We start from the raw sequence: 15560 nt of genomic DNA, 5'->3' as shown, positions 1-15560 counted from the left end.
ACAGGCGCCATCTATTGGATTGAAATGACGCCTCGCAGTATTTATAGATATGAAAAATAGCGCTTCTCAAAATACTACTGTAGTCAGTAAACATAATGTACTCTTGCAACATAGCCGAGTAGAACCCAAATGACCCTTGTTTGTGTGCTGGGCGATTGGCTAGTAATGTACTACCCCGATTTATTTGTATCAGACCTCCAACCAAAAATAAGTCTCTCTCTCTCACACACACACACACACACACAAACAAACAACGTTTTTTATGTTTTTGTTTTTACTAATGTCCAATCACACTCAAATCTGTGTGGTACTGGTACAGCCAAATAAACAAACATTATTTTAATTAAAAAATAAATGCCCACAGCATTACATGGTCTACTTTACTAGAAATAAATAAATAAACATTTGAAGAGTAAAGACAAACAAACATTTTAATAAAAAAAAAGGCCCACAGCATTAAAGTCAAAATATATAGGCCTACTCTAAACATACAGCAATTGGCTATTACTCTGTACATAATAAAAGCATATTTTTTTCATCTACATGAACTTTAAAACATCTCAACATCGCTTTCAATCTGGGAATCCAACGGTTAAAAAAAGCATTTTTTTTTCCCCTTCAATTTTTTTGATGCAACTCAAAAAGTCTGTTTGGAGAGATGACATCTCTTTAGACATGATACCGCTTCACAATGTTTTAAAATTCAAGTCTTTGGTCGCCGACTTGGCACCATTCACACAACAGGTGCCAGTTGAATATCTTGTAATGAGACATCCCCTGTCTCCCGTTTTGGCTTGAGGGAAGGCCCTACGGACAGTGATCACACTGTTCTCTTTCATAGCTGTCGACTGCCTCCTCTGGGTTTCTTGGTGGCTTTGCAGGAAAACGAGACCAGTTTTTTTTTTGCTCGATTCCCAGCCACATGAACTGAGGATTTGCTCAGTTAATTGTTGTGGAAACTGCTGTAAAGAGGGGATCACATTATTGCATTGTCAGTGGGGTAGTGCTGCCATGCGGACACATCTTGCAAGACACTTGTTTTGGCTTCATTCAGGTACTCAGGAGAGTGAAATCCTCCAACAACGCTGAACAATTCTCCAACTAGCAAAGCTGTAGCCTTCATACTGTAGCCTCCATAACGGTTTATGTTTGTTTTTGTTGGGTTTGATTTGACATAATACAATGTGAATACGCTACCATTTAGCAGCCAACTTGGAAGTCCCGAATGTCAGACTATCTCTCCAGCTCTTGAACGCAGCATAATATGCTGGGAATAATGGCTGGGAAATTCCAGATCACTATCTGACTGCAATCAAATGATCCTTTGGCCAAGGGCTATCTGTCTCCCAAATTTCAGCCAAACCTGTTTGGAACTTTTTATGATATGTTGCAAAAAGACAGGGCTTGGTTGGTGGAGGTAATAAGCAGCATAGATAGTGCCAGCCTTATTTTGGCTTTTGTCTCTTTGCCTTGCTGCTCCCAGGATCCCCAGCTTCCGCCACCTAGAGGAGGAGAGAGAACAGACATCCAGAAGACAGTGAGGAGTGATTTTTCTGCTGTTTGTGTAGCAGGTCGTAAACAATGACAGATGTTTCCCTGCTTTGTAATGGATGACTGGAGTAGAAATCATAATTAATCCAAACATTAAAGAAAAATATTTAGACACTTCAGCTTAAATCAATCACCGTTTCTTTTTTCAGTCCTGAATCAAGTTCTGAGTCCATTTAAAAAGCTTTAAAATCTCACAGAATATTGTAAATAATAAATACTGTAGATCATGTCTGTGAGTTTATGTTCACCTGCTGCCTCTTCCTGGTAACTCGAAAGAAGTCTTCCATACGACTCTGTCTGCAACGTCCCGCTGCCCTCTCCTCTTCCCTCTCCTTCTGCTTCTTTTCGCGCATCTGACGAAACTTTTCCATGCGTCCACGGACCCTGTGCTCCCTAAAAATCCCAACATAGATACACATACACACATATTGACATAAAGATTATATTCTTAAACCGACACATAGAAATACTCAACGTGGAAGCTGGACTCCATATAGCGCAAAACACAGCAGCAGAACCTACTTGACGTGTTTCGCGCGGCAGAGGAACTCAACCAAGGCTTCTTCATCCGGCTCGGTCCAGAGCAGATCAGGGGCTACGGTTTGTGGGGCATCCAAGAACAACTTCCTTGCATCTTGGTACTTCCAGAAATGTGGTACAGGATGTGTCTGAAGGGCGACAGAGATCAGAAACTTAATATCACATTCTGTACGTACTCAACAGATTTGAGAAAGAAAAAAACAGCAACCACTGGCAGTCCATCTAGTACCTTTCTGTTGATATGCAAAACCACCTCCTCAATAGTGCGGTGCTGCTGGATCAGGGTCAGAGCTCTCTTTGGGCCCAAACCGGCTATCTTGTCACAGTAGTCACAGCCCAACAAAATGCATAGGTCTACAAACTGGTAGAGAGGTAGGTGGAAACACATCAGATGGTTGTATGATTGAATAGAGCAGGGGGTTTAAAGTCTGATAACGTGGGCCTCCCCCACTATCTTTGGGTTTTGGACAAACAAGACATTTGAGGACATCATCTTGGGTTTTGGGAAACACTGATCGTGATTTTTCACCATTGTCTGACATTTGATAGACCAAACAACTAATAGATGAATCGATAAAATAATCAACAGATTAATCTGCAATGAAAATAATCAAATCTCAAAACAGCATGCTTTATAGAAGAGCTGAATGAATACTATGATCTTACCTCCCCATGGGTAATTTTCAAAATGTCTAAAAGCTTGGGTAAAGAATATTCAATGACGTCACTGTGAAGAAGAAAGACATGAGCATGAGCGCTGACCTCTCAATCCTTCCTTCACTAAACTCTACAACATCAGCATCTTCATGAACACTTGATGCATGTCTAGAGGCCAAGTACTTGCAAGACACGTGTCTAAGCACTCCACTACTGTACTGTACTGTACAGTAAACCTAGTGATGTCACCTAGCAGCGCCCTAGTTGGCGAAAAGCTGAAATGTTGTTCATCTTTGTAGCAAATCTAGGTAAATTTCAGACTTGAAAGCAGTGTCCTGTCTTGTCTGAGGTGAAATGCAAATGAACTAAGAGTCACATGATCAAATGTTCCATGTCCTCTTTAAGTAACACATGGCCGTACAGCTCTTACCTGTCCCTCTTTGCGTTCAGCTGGCGGATGAGAAGGCTCCCTCCAAACGGCAGCGTGTCCATGTCCTCTGAAGCCACGGCGTCCACAGTGCCGTCTCTCACCAGCTGGGCACACATCGCCTCGCCCTCCCCTGGAGCCTGGAGCAACGGACAAGCGAGAGAGAGAGGTATACAATATGTAAATGCAGGGAGAGAGAGAGAGAGAGAGAGAGAGAGAGAGAGAGAGAGAGAGAGAGAGAGAGAGAGAGAGAGAGAGAGAGAGAGAGAGAGAGAACGGGGGACAGGCAGAATAAATGACAGAATGAACACAGCTTGAATAGCAGTTTGTTTCATTGCTTTAAGATGTCAGTGTGTGTGGGCAGACGGTACCTGGACAATGGGCACACCCATAAGCTTCAGGAGGTGGAGACAGTCTTTGGTCTGAGGGGATGCTGCAGGGAGTGGGGAAGAGTCAACCATCACTCAAGGATACTGACATTCAAGAACTACAAATCTGTCTTGTAATGGGGTCCTACAAATAATGAAACTTTTCCTGGTCATTTAGACTCATTGTCGACTTACTGGTGCCCGAGTGGCTGGGAGAGTTCCAACCTGCTGCTTCAGCCCGTTTCTCAAGCTGCAGATAAGACACAGAAACTACAATCAGCGAGGGTTGCTGTCTTCCATAGCGCACTGGTCAAGGAATCAATTTTCACAACTCTTTTGAATGTTTTTCTGTCAACGCATGTGGATGAGACTAGCTACAAACACATGGGAACACAGATTCATCTCCCTCTGACCCTTGGCTGTCTTACATGTTAGGACGGAGGGCATGCTTAGAACCAAGTCAACACACAGGACATCCAGACTCATGAGGCCACTTACAACAGCTCTCTTTTCCCCGGGAGGCTTTCCATCAAACACAAAGACTGGCTTTATGTCATGTTCCAGGAAGGTGAGCGTGCGGAAGAACACACCTGTCAGGGGGCTAGAGAGAGAGGAAACAAACAATACAGAGGAGCTAGTGTATTTCAGGTCAATTCAAATCAATGAGCTTCATTGGCATGGATGGTGTACAGTTCAGTATATATTGCCAAAGCTTGATGATAAATAATCATAATAGTTTTTATGTTTCACAGAAATGGCAGTAACACTTTACAACAAGGGTACATTAATTAACGGTTAGTTAATGCTTAATAATGGATAACCATTATCTAACCCTAAGTACCATGAAGTACCACCCATTAACTAAACCCCAAACTATTAAACAATGTATAAATCAATACCTCAGTTAACATGAACACCATTAGTAAAGGATTACTTAGTTAATTGTTAATTAATGATTAGTTCATTGTTAATTATTCATTAACTAACCCTTAATTAATGTACCATTAATAAAGTAAAGTGTTACCGAAATGGCATATAGGAAATAATCTCAGTCTGGTACAATGGAATGGGGAACCAATGTGTGGCTCACTAGTCACTAGAAATATGATGAGAGCTCATGTCAAAAACAAAGCCAAAGGTCACCAAAATGCTCACCTTAGAAACGGAAGTGAAGGCATTGCTGTGCGGAACTGGTTCATAACAATAGAGGCATCCAGTGCAACGACTTTCCCTGTGGGGTGTAATAACACAGCAGCACAGTCAGCATCTCCCCTGACTGAAGAACCTGCCACGGTCTATCTGAACAGTACTGCTGCAGCCTCCCCGTGGATAGTAGGCTAACAGCCTGCTAGCCTCATTAGCTACCTACCATGATGCACGCAAAACAAAAACAAGCAGCGCACTATCAGGAATGTTACCTCTTACCTGTGTAGTCGCTGATGTCTTTGTGAGAAATAGCACCGGCTGCATCTGTGCGAATCAAATCTGCCAGTTTATTGATCCCCATAGCTTTCTTCAAGTAGGGAAGTGCGACCCCGGATGCGACTGTTGGTCTGGAGACAGAGGTGGGAGGAGGATGGCTCGGTGAAATCCTCTAAAATCAACAGTACAACCAATATTTATTTTAACTGTATTTTCCACTTTTATTTGCTAGTATACAATCTAGAAAAAAATAGTACGTTATAAATGTAAGCCAAGAAAAGAAAAAATGTTTTCGTTGTCATAACCTCCTGTTTACATTCCAACCGCTAGAGGAGCCCAGAGCTCTGCAAGCAGTTTCTAGGAGGGACAAACTGTAAAGCCTATGTTTAGTGCACATCACCATCCAAAAATTTTGGCTGTCATTATTGTACCCTGATTAAGCTGGAAGAACATTATGGAAGAATCATAATATAGATAATTGCATAAATAAAATAAAATTGTATATACTTCGATTTCTAGGGTGGCGACTCAGGAGAAACTAACTTTTCCCTTTAACTTCTACTCCCACCACTTATATAGCCTCAGCCAGGAAGGATTTACATCACTGATGAGATCACAATTGCTCGAGTGACATCACTGATGACATCACAATTGCTCGAGTGACATCACTGATGACATCACAATTGCGCAATTGCTCAAGTGACATCACAAACGTGACAGACAGGGCGGCCCACCCACTTAGCCAATCAAGATGATGATGACTCACGCACAAACACACAATATACAGTACTTAATATACAATATGTAAATGCATATTAGAGAGACTTAAAATAATTTTGTCTTATATAAAATCTGTCTAAACAATGTACCTGCATTGCTCAAACATCTTTCGGAAGGAAATGGAATTTTTAACATTGTACTTTGTTGGTTATTGACATTCATAGCATATCCTTCTATCTATCTATAATCTATCCTACTGTAACACGTTTTCTAGATATGCTCTGCCACAATAGTACATCTCTCTACTACCAGCAAGATAAATAAATATCCAAGTGAGGTCGGACAAAAAAGCCCACTCGAGGAAACTACATCTTTCAAAAGCCCAAGTTTGGCACTGATGACATCACTGATTACATCCTCACCATTTCAACAGCCCAAGTTTAGCACTGATGACATCACTGATGACATCATCACTAATGACATGTAATCCATTCCCAAAACGCCTTCTCTTGACTGCGCACGTGGTAAAACCACTGAATGTGCCCTGACAGTAACAAGGTGGTGCTAATTATAGTATTAGCATTATGGCAAGGTTGGCTGAAAAAGCCTACTGTATACTAGCCTGGGTGAACCCAGCTTTCAACGTGACGTCACAGACTAGCGGACTGTAGCGTGACTGATAGTACATGGAGGTCACGTGGAGGCTGGGTTTACCCAGGCTAACTGTATACACGCTCACATATAATTTACCATAAAGGCAATAAACAGCCATTAGACAAATGCAACTTACTTATGAAGTATAAAATGGTATAAGTACATTGGTGCACATTTATTTATTATGCTATAACAAACCTGCTTTATTAGTAATTCTTGCAAATGTAATTGCTACATGCCTTTTTCCATATGGTGTGCTATGGTTGCCGATGACAACTCAGTTTCTCTTCTATGTAAAACTTTTATACAAATAACCTTTTTACACTGTTTGTGCCTTTTTTGCACTGTATTGATAAACCACTCGGACTTAGTTGTAACTGTCCTAAGTAATATCAAACAAACAGAAACTAGCCAAAGGAAATGGGACATTTTCCATAGACTTTATTTTTTCTTCTTCTCAATCTAACAGGTATACACAATGCTCTAAATGTCATGGTTTTTTTGGTCTTAAATACTCTCCGTTCTTTAAAGAAAAACTGTAAAAATATTTAATAATAACTAATTAAAAGATCTCTTGGGGGAGGGGGCAGGGGGCTGAGGGATCAAAGAGGGTGTTTTTTCTGTGGTCCTTTTTGGAGGTGTTGGGGTGGGTCAGGGAGGCAGAAAAGGGGCAGGTTGAAGTTACATCCAGCTGGGGTTTCACCGTGAAGATGGGGTGGTGTTACCATTTAAAGAAAACCTGCAAGAATGGAACAAAATGGAAAGTTTAGACAGATTCATGTAAACCTATTCATCATCATTTCCATTTGCTCATTATGAATGATTAACTTCTGGGCCAACAGCTGTGAAACTGGCTACCGTTATTAATCTGAACTTGGTGTAGATAAGTCTAACAGGAGTAAGTGATCACCTGCACACTCTCTCCATCATGCGTGTGACGAGGCGGTCGGAGATGCCGGGACAGGACTCCTCGGCGAGGTTGAAGGCGTTCTCCAGCTCCTCGATGGCCCCTACACCGCCGCCACTCCCCAGCCGCTTCTCCTTCATCTGGGGGGCGGGGGGAAACAAAACCAGTGAGAGGACACTTGTTTATATTGTGCAACGGGAAGTTATGGATTTTTACTTTGCAGACTTTAGCTCCTAATGGTCTTAATGATGAGATGTTACTCAATGTGATGTTGTAATCTGTGGATTGACCTTGCAATTTAGTGATATGTACTCTATTTATTGTGAATTATTGTTGTTGTTGGCTATAGTTAGTAGTAGTAGTAGTTAGTGCTATACTGCGGTGTAGCACTAACTCTATTGCAGCGGATTGGGCGTGATCAACCTTTGCACGGGCAACGTTGCAGACAGAGTGGGAAGGCTGATCCGTGAGTGGCTGCTTCTGGGACGCGGGTCGGGGTCGTAATCGGCCTCGGCTGGGTCTACTGGGCGAGGGTGTATGATGTTGACAGACCCGAAACACCCCACGACCCCAGTTAACATCACTGATGACGCGTCCCAGCGCATGCTGTAGTATGTATATTAGGCTATAATGTTACATCCAACTTGGAATTTTATTCATGTGATATGTATTGATGGAATATTTTTTACATGTATACTCTGAAAAGGTTATCTATTTATTGTTAATTATTGTTGTTGTTGTTGGCTGTAGGTAGGCTATAATGTTTCATCTAGCCACACCCACTCACTGTTCCCTAATCAAGCTCACCTGAGCAATTTTCAGGGTGTGGCCAGCCTGTATATAATGTACCTCACTGACATGAGTCAGTGTTTTAAAACCTGATGAAGGTCTAGCACCGAAACATTGTTTAAAGAGTTTACCAGTAAGGTCAGTGTTTTGTGGGATTTTCTCCACTCCTAGCAACAGGAAGTTATAACTGAGTCATATGATTGGTCAAAGTCACATTTCAATAGAAGAACTTGAATAAAGATAGAGGGCCGCAGCAGGTTTGGTAGTATTGCCAACAGTGTTTTCAGTAATCAAATTAAATTTAAGACATGCTGGTTCATATTTGACCATGATACAAAGTAAACCTTAGTTCTGTGAATATCGTTTTGGTTGGAATATCGTTTTGGTTGGACCGTCATCTAACATATGTACAAGTACAGTGAATAGCATTACTCAAAGTTATATAATCTCCACCTCCAATAATTAGGCCTACCTCTCTGAAGATGGGCGTTACCAAGGCAGACAGGCATTGTGACTTGGGTTGTCTTTTCACTGAATCTGCCGACTGGAAAAAATGAAAAGGCATTAGATCAAAATAAAACATTAGATCAAAATAAAAGACTGTCTGTGCGCGCGCACGCGTGTGTGTGTGTGTGTGTGTACATGCTGCACCGCGGCTTACCTCTGAATCTGTGTGTGTGTAGCCCTTCTGTAACTTGTGCATAGAGCTGGGTCTGACTGTGGGGGGGAAGGTCCACATGGGACACTGATCCACATCACCGTCACCATCCCTGAAGGAAGAGAAGAAGAAAGAGCGATAAAAATATGAAGGGCAACACCACGATCTGACCTACTAACCAATCAGTGGAGCTCATTTGAGTGAATTCAGAATTGATGCTTCAACAGCTGACATGTAGGACGTGTGTGTGTTGGTAAGGACCATGAAATTGTGATTATAGGCAAGGGCTTGTGCAATGTACAGGTCCATCTGTGTTTGTTTGTTTGTGGGTGTGTATGGATATTGGATGGAAACCTAGTCTTCTTTGTGTTGGGTTTGTTTGTATATGTATAAAAAAAGGAAACCTAAACTATCATCATATTTTCTATAGGGTGTCTCAGTGTGTGTGACAGACTCTGATCAAAACTTACTGGGAGGTGTGGAAGAAAAGAAGTGGGAATAACGATGGACAAAAAGCAAGCAAGTCTGTATGACTATGTGATTGTGCACACAACATGTGAGTGCTTGTTGAGAAGTTTTTGTAAAGTCTGATGGTCTGCATATTTGGCAACCTTGGACATTTTCATAAGCTTGCTGCTGAAGGCGTACACTACAGCTTGCATTCCTATCCAAAGAAACGGCAAAACAACTAACGCAAATCTGTTCATATGTGGCCAAGCGATGCTTTTAGTATCCTTATGGCCTTTAATGCTCTGTAATACTTCAATCTGTTGTCTTTGCAGTTTATTTCAGTGGTAGCAAATCAGTCATTTGGGGTGGTGTTGGTGTGTAGGAATGTGTTTAGGTGTTTTGTTGAGACTCACATATCGGAGTCGTCGGAGCTGGACTCCTCCCCGTGACCCTCCGATTTCCAGCGGCGGTAGCGATCGATCAGCTCTGTAAGGTAGGGCGTCTTCTTGGTGTAGCGCGTGATGAACTTGTGCTTCACGAGCTCCCTGGCTGTTGGCCTCTGTGCAGCGGGGGAAGACAGACACACGAGCAGCACAAAGATCAGCATTCAGTGGGAATATCATAATCAATAGCACTTCAGAACTGCAAGAAGAAAAAGATATGGATAGCGTTTGTACATTTGAGAAAATCCCATACAAATTAAAGCTCTTGTTTTAGGACTACGCAAATAAATCCAATCACAGAAAAGTATTTGCCTGACTTTGTGTAAGTGGCCACTCTAGAGATGGTGTCCAGTTTGATCGTATTCTTTGACTTACGAAGCGGGGGTCTTTATTGAGACAGGCCTCCACAAACTCTTTGAAGGGCTTGCTGTAGGGGCCCTCCAGGGTGGGGGGAGTGTTTTTGGGGATGAGGAAGAGGACCCTCATGGGGTGTAGGTCCGAGTTGGGAGGTTCCCCTTTGGCCAGCTCGATGGCAGTGATTCCCAGGGACCAGATATCCGCCTGAGGGGGAGAGAGAAAGTGTGTGAGACAAATGGGAAGAGAAGCGTTTCACACAGAATTTGTGTTAACGGCACACAGACCTGCATTATGTTAGGTATGCAGATATAAAAAAATCTGACATCAAGTCTGGCTCTTGAGAAACTCACTTATATAATTCGGAAGAAGACAGCTGAGTTCTTTGGCATCTGGGCGATATTTTTGGAATTTGTAAAAAATTGTAATATTGAAGAGGCATTGGAAGGGTGACTGCACTGGATATAATAATTTAATTGAATAAGCTATTGTGTTATATGTGCTATATGTTTTGTATTGTGATTGTATGTGTTTCTGATTCATTTGTTTTTTAATTATTATTTACTCCTTTTATTTAATTATTTAATGACTTTATTTTTTATTTACTGCCACATGTTCACAGGGGTGGGGGGGGTTATAAAAGATGTATATGTATGAAAGTATGTATGAAAAGAATATATGTACAGTACGAATATACATGTAAAACCAATAAATACATGGTTTAAAAAAAAAGAAAAAGTATGCAGATATTATTTATAATCAGCCACCCATCAATGTAGTTACCAAATTATACATCCAACACGAACACAATCTATAGTGACGTCACGTGGCTCGGATAAACATTTCAAGTAGTACCTTTGTCAATTTGCCTTTAATGATGACAAGAGCAGGGGGGGAGTCTGAGAGCCACTCTTGACTATGGATGAGTAGTTAGGAGGTTTCATGAACGTGTAGTGAGGCATGTTCTGCCAAAATGAAATATCTCTGTACCCCCAAAACTAAAGTGTACAAGAAAACAACAAAGCGACTCAGCATTCACTCAAAACAAACACAGAAGTGATCTCTAGCTAGCCTATGGATCTTGACCTCACCTTGAAGTCGTAGGCCGACTGTTTGATAACCTCCGGAGCCATCCAGAAGGGCGTGCCGACAAATGTGTTCCTCTTGATCTGAGTATCTGTCAGCTGGCCGGCCACCCCGAAGTCTGCCAGCTTCACGTCCCCCTGCTCCGACAACAGCACATTGGCAGCTAGGAGGACGAGACAGAGAAACGCATAAGGATCCATCTACTCATAATAAAGAGTACAGTCAAGGTTTGATATCAGCGTTGTGCTTGATGACAAGTCCATTTAAAAGCACCATTTCCTTCCTTACTACAGCACACCAGGGGATGGGGAACATTGCCTTCTTCAGCAGGAATGGGGATTGACTACTAGGACAAAATCTATGTGGAATCACATATATTGGGGAAAAGGAAATTGGTGGTCATAACTGTTCAGAGAATTTCCCAAGATGTGTAGAAAAAGCCAGGGAAAAAGACGCAGTAGGTTTTTCTATACTTGTTGATTCCCATACAAACTATAAAAGATCAACGATGTATTTTTTAAATCAGCTGTTAAACAAACCACTGTATTTATTTATTTTCATTCTAAAAGTATCTGCAGTTCAGAAAGTCCTACAGTCCTACAGCAGCCATATTTGGCTGCTGGGCTCCTATGGCCTATGGCCCACCAATACTCAGCCAAGGCAGCCCATACACATTGGCCAGATGGTGGTGCTATAACAAGCAACTTTACATTTGGGCCATGATAACTTCTTCTGCTTATTACCTTTAATATCTCTGTGGATCTTCCTTTCAGAGTGCAGATACTCCAGGCCCTTGAGTATTTCCCTCAGTATAGTGGCGATGTACGTCTCTTCAAGAGGCCCTGGACGGAGCTGGGAGATGGAAAGCAGATGAAGGGGGTGTCGAAAATAAATTGGTGAAAGGTAGGGATGGGCAGAGAGAGAGAGAGAGAGAGAGAGAGAGAGAGAGAGAGAGTGTGTGTGTGTGTGTGTGTGTGTGTGTGTGTGTGTCTGTGTGTGTGAGAGAGAGAGAGAGAGAGAGAGAGAGAGAGAGGCGTTGCGTTGCTTTAGTAAAAGGTGTAAATTAGAACTTTGTAAGCTTCTTACCAGATCCAGAGCAGACCCTCCACCTAAATACTCCATGATAATCCACAACTTTGTCCCCTGAGAAAGAAAACACAGCTTGTTGAAAGACATTCATAACCTTCTAAGGCAGCTGGATTCACATGAGATCATGATCACATGATAAATCCATCTACATTTGTAGTCACGCTCCAGTCTATTGGTTTGAATCTGAACCACCAGTGGTTCCCACCAATCAGCGTCCTATGAGGCAGTTACGGGCGGGCTTTGATGTGACGCCAGCGAGAGCGAGCCTGTGATAGACGGATGGTTCATCCAATCACCTGCCAGGTATTTTTTGAAAGTGCCTGCCCTTTGAAATGGGTTCCGGAGCGTCTCGTTCCCAAATGCTTATGTAGCAGCGTCAGGTTAAGACATTCAAAGTTTGAAATTCAATAGAGGGTTTTACATTTACAATATGCTGTGGGCTCTTTGCTTTGCCGTCGCCTGTATGGATGTGTATAGAGACAGTCGGCATATGTGGGAACTAGGGGTGGGGGAAAAAATCGATTCACCTAAGTATCGCGATTTTTAATGTCACGATTTTTTGGATCGATCTTTTATTCCAGAATCGATAATCGCAAATTAAAAAAAAATTTTTTTTTTTTTTTTTTTGGGTGCTTGCAGTCAGGCCACTCACTGAACAGCAGGCCAGGCGCCGCCTACTGGTTTACTAGTGGTTTTATTACTTTATTAGTTAGTCTGAAGTAATAATTACACTTCAGGGTTAAAGTGGGTGCATCTCATTGTAAAATTGGACCCAAATCTGGCTTCAAACGGCCCAAATTTCACGCGCGTTGGCCCATATCGGCCTGGCCTGCTTGGTATCTAATGCCCGGCCTGAATTATGATCCCAGTCCGCCCCTGTTTTTAACTATATCGCCCAGCCCTACTCATGATATATAATATACAGTCTCTAGTGTATGATTCAACTTTTCCCATGTTCTAATCTAGTGTAAAAAAGCAAACAAACTGAAAAAAGAAAAGAAAAAAATAAACAAAATCGCAATAAATCGTAATATCGAATCGCAATAATCGTAGAATCGCAATAATCGTGAATCGCAATATATATCGAATCGGCACCAAAGTATCGTGATAGTATCGAATCGGGAGATAAGTGAATCGGCACAGCCCTAGTGGGAACGCCCACAAAATGTTACTACGGCTGCCTGGCGCGTGAGTGGGGTAAAACCGTCCATATATCTCATTGGGCTGACTCACCAAAGGACGGTGCTGTGGCTCTAAACTACAGGTTTGGGGATATAGAGCAGGTACATAGAAGTCTGTTCAGATGTGCGTTTACTGTGGGGGTTAAATCCCCGATCGTGTCTGCCTGGGCTGGGCTAGCAGCTAAATACTAACTTTGCTGAATGGATAGAACGGGAGGATTTACCCCCACCCTGACCACGCCCCCAGCCAGCTAACCCAGTGTCTATGACGAGACATCGCCTCAACCTATAGATGTGTGTGTCTGTGTGTGTGTGTGCATGCCTACGCAAGCAAACTCACTATGACAAACAGAAACAATTTCTGTATTGCATGCATGCATTGTATGTGTGCACACGTATGTGTCATTGTATCTACTGTATATCCTTCCTCACCTTCACGTTTGTGTCATTGTATCTACTGTATATCCTTCCTCACCTTCACGTTTGTGTCATTGTATCTACTGTACATGCTCCCTCACCTTCAGGTATGATCCATAGTACTTGGTGACAAAGGGGCTGTCACACTGGCTCAGCACTGTGATCTCCTGTTGAATGTCTTCGATCTCATCCTCCGCTTCCTCCAGATCTATGATTTTGATGGCCACCACCTCCTTAGTGCGGTTGTTGATGCCCTTGTAGACCTCTCCAAAGGAACCCTTCCCAATCCGCTCCTGCTTGGTGAAGTACTCCTCTGGGTCCAGCCGGGAATTCTGCTCCGCCGATGGCATAGAGAACAGCATCATTATGAGTGGATGCTGTGACAACACAACACAATCCTCTATGCGGTGTGTAGAGATTTGTGTGTGCAGGCCAGCGTTTTCCTGTATAGAGGAATTTTCTGGCACGCCCCCCCCCCCCCTAAAGAGGTATGTGTATACCCACGCCCCAAAGGCCCAAGCCACCCCCCAAAGGACTGATATTGAGTTCAGGAAAACCATGACTGCATACTAAAATCAAACTCAAGCATTTTTACTGTATGGTTTATCATTTTAGAACATTTTAGAACATTTCAAAGTTCAAAGTCCCACACAATCATGCTTACTGTCATGCATAGTGGGTGTCTTAATGTCTTATACACTAGCAGCAGACAAAGTATGTGTTGAAAGCAAACAAGCAATTTCTCTTATCAATGCACTTTTAGGTCCGGTTAATTAGACCTGATATGGGGAGTTCAATCTTTGATCTCCTCTAATAATCTCATTCATTAATAATACAGGAGTTAATGATTGGCGGACCTATCTTATCTGTGCCAATATCCATCTGTTCAGTCACAGCCCATATAATGAGCTGTACTGGTCTAGATCGAACTTTGTGACAATGTGTAATTCAAGAGGCATGACACTTCTGAGTTCAGTGGTTTTCCCTCTCTATAACATCAGGAAATGAGTGGTGATTTGAATTTGTGAATGCACTTGAAAAGGCCATAACATCATAAATGTCGCAGTGGATGGCTACAATTTTCAAATATTACAAACCGTTATTTTTTCATTATTGCTGTATAGTAGGCTATAATGAAATGAACAGCTTTCTGCTTCCATTCATAGGTTGTTTGTTGCTATGTGTCATCGTTGTCGACAATGGCCAGGAGGTGAAACTTGGTGAATCTGGGATTTGTCTAGCATTATACCAAATTGTATCACTTATTGTTCACGTTGGTGGTTTAGACGCCCCCACCCACCTATTCATCGAAAGCTAGCAGCAGTCATGGGGGTTCGCCTTGTCTGGGAAAAGAAGGGAGGTGACAGTTTCGGAAAGGAGGATTTTTGTACCTGGTTTTGCATGTCTTGAAGGTGTGCCATCCCCTCGGCAGGTTCGGCAGGAAAGGGACCCTCTCTCTGCCCGTGTCCCGCAGTTGTCAAATCCTTCTCTCGTTTTTCCTCCCCTCCTCTCCAACTCCTTCAGTTAGCTGTCTAGGAGGCTAGGTGGCTAGCCAGCTAGCCAACGAGATAAACACCCAATCTGCTGGCTTCAACGGGGCTGTCACTCCGCGTACTGTTGTCGGCCTCCGAGTCCAGCGGAGTACTCACCAGCCCCCGGCAAAGCAAGCGATATACCGTGTGACTCACTATATCAGCGGTATAGAAGAGGGGGGAAAGCCCCCTTCAGTATACATGTATTAATATTTAATTCATTTCAAGTAACGTTCAGCCTGTTGTCCATTTGAAGCTTGAGGAGGACCATGGCCCATACAGAAGACGCATGCGCATTAGTGTATTTGATGAATG

The 15560-nt window shown here is 42.6% G+C and overlaps 2 protein-coding genes across 2 annotated transcripts; both read right to left on the bottom strand.

Moving 5' to 3' along the window:
- Nucleotides 1-370: 370 nt before the first annotated feature.
- On the bottom strand, nucleotides 371-5084 carry LOC310797033 (putative flap endonuclease 1 homolog). Its single transcript, XM_083659308.1, has 11 exons — nucleotides 4969-5084; nucleotides 4699-4774; nucleotides 4042-4144; nucleotides 3739-3793; nucleotides 3547-3608; nucleotides 3179-3315; nucleotides 2758-2818; nucleotides 2321-2452; nucleotides 2074-2219; nucleotides 1800-1944; nucleotides 371-1502 (listed from the first exon to the last, which is right to left on the bottom strand). Exons 1-11 carry the CDS (start codon nucleotides 5048-5050, stop codon nucleotides 1446-1448), a joined length of 1056 nt encoding a protein of 351 aa, XP_083515434.1. The 5' UTR covers nucleotides 5051-5084; the 3' UTR covers nucleotides 371-1445.
- A 1684-nt stretch (nucleotides 5085-6768) lies between these two features.
- Nucleotides 6769-15500, bottom strand: stk25b (serine/threonine kinase 25b). The gene is made up of 11 exons (XM_083659302.1): nucleotides 15105-15500; nucleotides 13815-14045; nucleotides 12113-12169; nucleotides 11770-11878; nucleotides 11032-11189; nucleotides 9962-10147; nucleotides 9557-9702; nucleotides 8697-8805; nucleotides 8508-8579; nucleotides 7250-7386; nucleotides 6769-7078 (listed from the first exon to the last, which is right to left on the bottom strand). The coding sequence occupies exons 1-11, from the start codon at nucleotides 15132-15134 to the stop codon at nucleotides 7039-7041; spliced, it is 1275 nt and encodes a 424-aa protein (XP_083515428.1). The 5' UTR covers nucleotides 15135-15500; the 3' UTR covers nucleotides 6769-7038.
- Nucleotides 15501-15560: the final 60 nt, after the last annotated feature.

The sequence above is a fragment of the Poromitra crassiceps genome (genome assembly GCF_964638095.1).
Source record: "Poromitra crassiceps genome assembly, chromosome: 23".
Classification (NCBI taxonomy): domain Eukaryota; kingdom Metazoa; phylum Chordata; class Actinopteri; order Beryciformes; family Melamphaidae; genus Poromitra; species Poromitra crassiceps.
The sequence above is the reverse complement of the archived record's forward strand: the minus strand, read 5'-3'. Positions and strand labels throughout refer to the sequence as shown.

Bases quoted from the DNA above. Each gene is read 5' to 3' on its own strand.
- LOC310797033 (XM_083659308.1), bottom strand. From the start codon at position 5,050: ATGGGGATCAATAAACTGGCAGATTTGATTCGCACAGATGCAGCCGGT. The intron at 3,316-3,546 runs GTACCGTCTGCC...CCGTTGCTCCAG, and splicing joins TGGGTGTGCCCATTGTCCAG to GCTCCAGGGGAGGGCGAGGC. The intron at 2,819-3,178 runs GTAAGAGCTGTA...TCTTCTTCACAG, and splicing joins CTGAACGCAAAGAGGGACAG to TGACGTCATTGAATATTCTT.
- stk25b (XM_083659302.1), bottom strand. From the start codon at position 15,134: ATGGCACACCTTCAAGACATGCAAAACCAG. The intron at 11,879-12,112 runs GTAAGAAGCTTA...TCCATCTCCCAG, and splicing joins GAGGGTCTGCTCTGGATCTG to CTCCGTCCAGGGCCTCTTGA. The intron at 7,387-8,507 runs GTAGGCCTAATT...CCCGCCCCCCAG, and splicing joins TAACGCCCATCTTCAGAGAG to ATGAAGGAGAAGCGGCTGGG.